Genomic DNA, 3879 nt, shown 5'->3' with positions numbered 1-3879 from the left:
ACCTAATAATTACACGTTTTATCAGCTCATAATTTTTTAGTCATAACTGTCTTAACAACCCCTTACGTATTATGACATTAGAAAAGAATTACTTTTATTAAAATTATTAAGCTTTATTTATGTGTAAATTAACATGAAATATAAAAAAATAGCATATTTAGACTTGTGCATTGTGTATTCTAAAACATTTTACTGCATATTTTATGGAAAATTTTAGAATCAATCACTACCTAAAAATAAGAGATGTGATTTTAACTTAAGTAAATTTTTAAACTTAGTGATTTTAAACTAAATATTCTAATATTAATTTTAATACTGATTTTTTTTCAGGTGATGAAACGACGAAAGTAATGTGGCAGGTTGACCTGGGTCCGGAACTGGACCTAGAAGATATCACTGACACTTCTTCTCTTAGCCCCCGAGCTCCGCTAGTGAGTCCGGAAGATTCGGGGGCCGAAGACTTTGCCGAACGAGGCACGAAATCTACTCAGACCGAAGAAAGGTTCGAGATCTCTCTCAAGGAAGAGATTGTTATGACAGTTGTCGTCAAGAAAGGGGAAGTAAGAATCGAGGAAGCAAAAGTGAAAAAGGATTCTAGTGATTCCGGAAAAGAATCCGACAGCGAAAGTTCTGAAGAAAAACCTGTTGAAGAGGACGATATTTTTGAAGATTGTGAAGATTTTGAAGGCAGGACAGAGTTCAATTGGAGTTGTTTAGATACGATTGAAGAAGAAGAGGAAGAAGAAGATTCGGGTAATGACTCCGACTTAGAGAAGTCTGAACTCGAACAGTTTGAACAATTGGAGCAAATGTGTGAAGAAGAAGAACACGAATACCTTGGTCAATTGGAAGAACAAGAAAACGGGGAAGAAAAAGAAGAGGATACTGTAGAAGAGCCTAGAATACGTAGTTATCATGACTACAAGAGACTGGTAGGAGAAACAAAAAGGATCGGTGAATACAGGAATCAGGTTGTTCTCGAAAAGGGAGAGAAAGGGGCGAAGATAAAACCAGCGGAAAATTCAAATACGGGCGGGAAAGTGGAGGGATCGATAGAGGAAAAGCTGCGCGGAGGGTGGCCTTTGGAGATCAATAGGCCAGTCTCCGACGGGGGCCACATGAAGCACGAACCGGAGTCCAAGCCGAAATCCGCTCTCAAGAGAGCTTCGTCCAAGAAAAGAAAGAAATATAAGGTACAATTCGACGAATCATTGAACAAATTCTTCGAGGCCGATTACGTTATTCTCATCCGTGAGGAATGCGGGGGCGGTGAGTGTGACTGTGGAGGCGGCGACTATTGCTATGCCGACCAAGAAGATGAGGAAGAAGAGGAACTCAGGAGCCTGGACCTGGCACCTTTCGATCCTCCGGTTGAATTCGTGGACCAGCTCACCCTTAGCCCTCCCGATGGTTACAAAGACTACTGCATTCATCCCTTCTCAGGTAATATTTATTTTAATTTATAATAAATATTCAATTTAATAATTAAGAGTAGAAAGAGTATTTAATATTATATAGCAACATGTTATTAGTATTACCCATAATGCCTTTAAAAGAGGTTTCAAAACCTGAACAAAACAATACATTCTTTGGATATATCGTCTTTCTATTCCTATTTTTTTAAAATTTAATTCTTCCTAAGTTTTATTCAGAGTTCTCCAATCTTTAAATATGGTACATTATTTGTTTTATTTTAGACCAATTCCTCACGGAATATTCATAGGAATAATTAAATATATTAAGTATAATTCTATTAAACTAGTTTCACATGTTTTTTTTATTATAAATGTGCCATGATTATTTTTTATGATATTTATTCGGGAAGTAGGAGTAAGTAGAGTGAAGCTAAGCCAAAGAACTAGTTATTAGAATAAAATCATTGAGTATTTTACTTTATTTAGCACTAGTTATATATTTTTATGTAGCCTAGAATATATTTTCTTCTTTTTATAATTTTAAGGATTTTCAATTACAGTGTTAAAAAACTAAATTGTGATATGCTCTGGTACTTTAAAACTTTTTTTAAAAAATATTTTCCACGTTTTTTAAATAATCTGGTAAGTTACATTCAAAAAATTCTTCTGAGTATGGCCTCTCCGTCCTCAAATCCTGAATATAAACAAACATTACTACGGCCTTCTATGAATGAAGGGGGTAAGAGAGAGCTTGTGTGGCATGCGCAAAACATCGAAATATTACTTAAAATGTTTATATATTTATTTAATTAATCGATATAATAAAAATATGAATTTCTATGGCAGGAATATGCTCGTTTAATTTTTTAAATTATAATTCTCCAATAAAAATAAAGAGACTATGAAAATATTTATTTGTGTTTTTTCGTTAAAATGTAGAATATTTTTGAAAAATATTCATGTATAATTCGCTAAAGCATTATGTACATATAAGTTTTTTTTTTCTAAAAATATGAAACTTTTTTAAAATAAGGTTTTGATATTTAAGTAAATGCTAGATATTAATATTTATTTAATAATAAATCAAAGCATTGGCCGTAATGCAGGGTTTCGGCGCATCAGCTGATGAAAGTAGGCGGTTGGTAGAAGGGGGTAGGATCAGTGAATTCGTGGTAAAACTTGTCCGGAATTAATTAATCAGGAAGCGTGGTAGATTATTCACGAAGTTTGGTTCAATCAAGAGGATGGAAGTTAATCATGAATCGATACTAATCGAAATCTAATTTTATTTGTTTAAATATTAGTAGCTAATTAATCGGTTAGCATTTATTTGAATTTTGTTACAAGCAATTAAATAAAACAATATTTAAGTTTGTAAAACATGGTTTTAGTTCTTATAAACTCATTTTACAAAAAAATTTCCCTTGTTCATATAAGAAGTGTAAATTGAAAAAAAAAATTTTTTTTAAATTTTTATATCATGGTTTGTGAAATTACAAAAAAAAAATTATTCATGTAATCTTATGTTTGAAAGAAAAGTCACTTAAAACGGTATGTAATTTAATGTATTTATACAAATTTGTACATAAATGAAATGTAAATAAGTAATCATTATTTAATTTTATGTTGTTTGTTTATATTTTTTATGAATTTATTTATTCAAAAATTTTTCCAAGCTCTCCGCTAACCGACTAAAATGTCATAAAAAATTAACTATTTCTTTAATAATCGAATTTACAGGAAATTAGGAAGGGATATCAACAAAGTAACGATTTTTAAATATCTCTCTTACGAAACTGGATTTTTAAAACTTATAGAGTTATAAGTTTGCTGTTGCTAAAATTATAAAAAAAGAAAAAATGATTACTAATAAATTCAAAGTAATTGATTTCTGAATTAATTAGCCTGTAAAGTAATTTTATATCATTATAAAACAATTTTAAATAAAAGACGAAAAAATATTACAATAAGTTTATTTGTAAGTATAAATTCATTATAATATAATTTAAATTATTTGGTACATATACTATCACCCGAATTCGTATTCTTAAACTTGTGTTTACATAAAAAACAAAAGTAATATTCCTAACACGATTTTACTTACCCTAAAATTTCTTCAAAAAATATATAAAAATTTTAAAGTGCTCCTAGGGGTTTAGCAATAAAGTATCAAGGCAACGTACTTTGAGAATATTTAAATAATTAAATTTCTTAATTTTCTACATGATTATTTAAAACGATATAAATATACAGGATTTTTTAGAAAAGGAATACAAACAAATTATATTAATTTTTTTAATTTATTAGCCTTTGGAGTCAATATAAATTACTGGGAACACATAAAGTAAAAATAAATTTACAGGTAATTAGAACAAAGTAACGATATCTCTCGTACAAAACTGATTTTCTCAAAACTCATAGAGTTTTTTACAAATCAGTGAAATATAATAATAATAATAATTTA

The 3879-nt window shown here is 29.7% G+C and overlaps 1 protein-coding gene across 1 annotated transcript in view; it reads left to right on the top strand.

The window, feature by feature from the left end:
• The first annotated feature begins 329 nt into the window (after window positions 1-329).
• LOC136796943 (enolase-phosphatase E1) overlaps window positions 330-3879 on the top strand; it is a 125744-nt gene continuing 122194 nt past the window's right edge. The window contains exon 1 of the mRNA XM_067052149.1: window positions 330-1443. Within this exon, the coding sequence (XP_066908250.1) occupies window positions 351-1443 (1093 nt within the window). The 5' untranslated portion in view covers window positions 330-350. The remainder of the gene's footprint in view (window positions 1444-3879) is intronic.

The sequence above is a fragment of the Halyomorpha halys genome, unplaced genomic scaffold (assembly GCF_000696795.3).
Source record: "Halyomorpha halys isolate HHAL.00 unplaced genomic scaffold, Hhal_1.1 Scaffold26.1, whole genome shotgun sequence".
In the NCBI taxonomy this organism is placed as follows: domain Eukaryota; kingdom Metazoa; phylum Arthropoda; class Insecta; order Hemiptera; family Pentatomidae; genus Halyomorpha; species Halyomorpha halys.
This window is presented reverse-complemented; position numbering and strand designations above follow the sequence as displayed.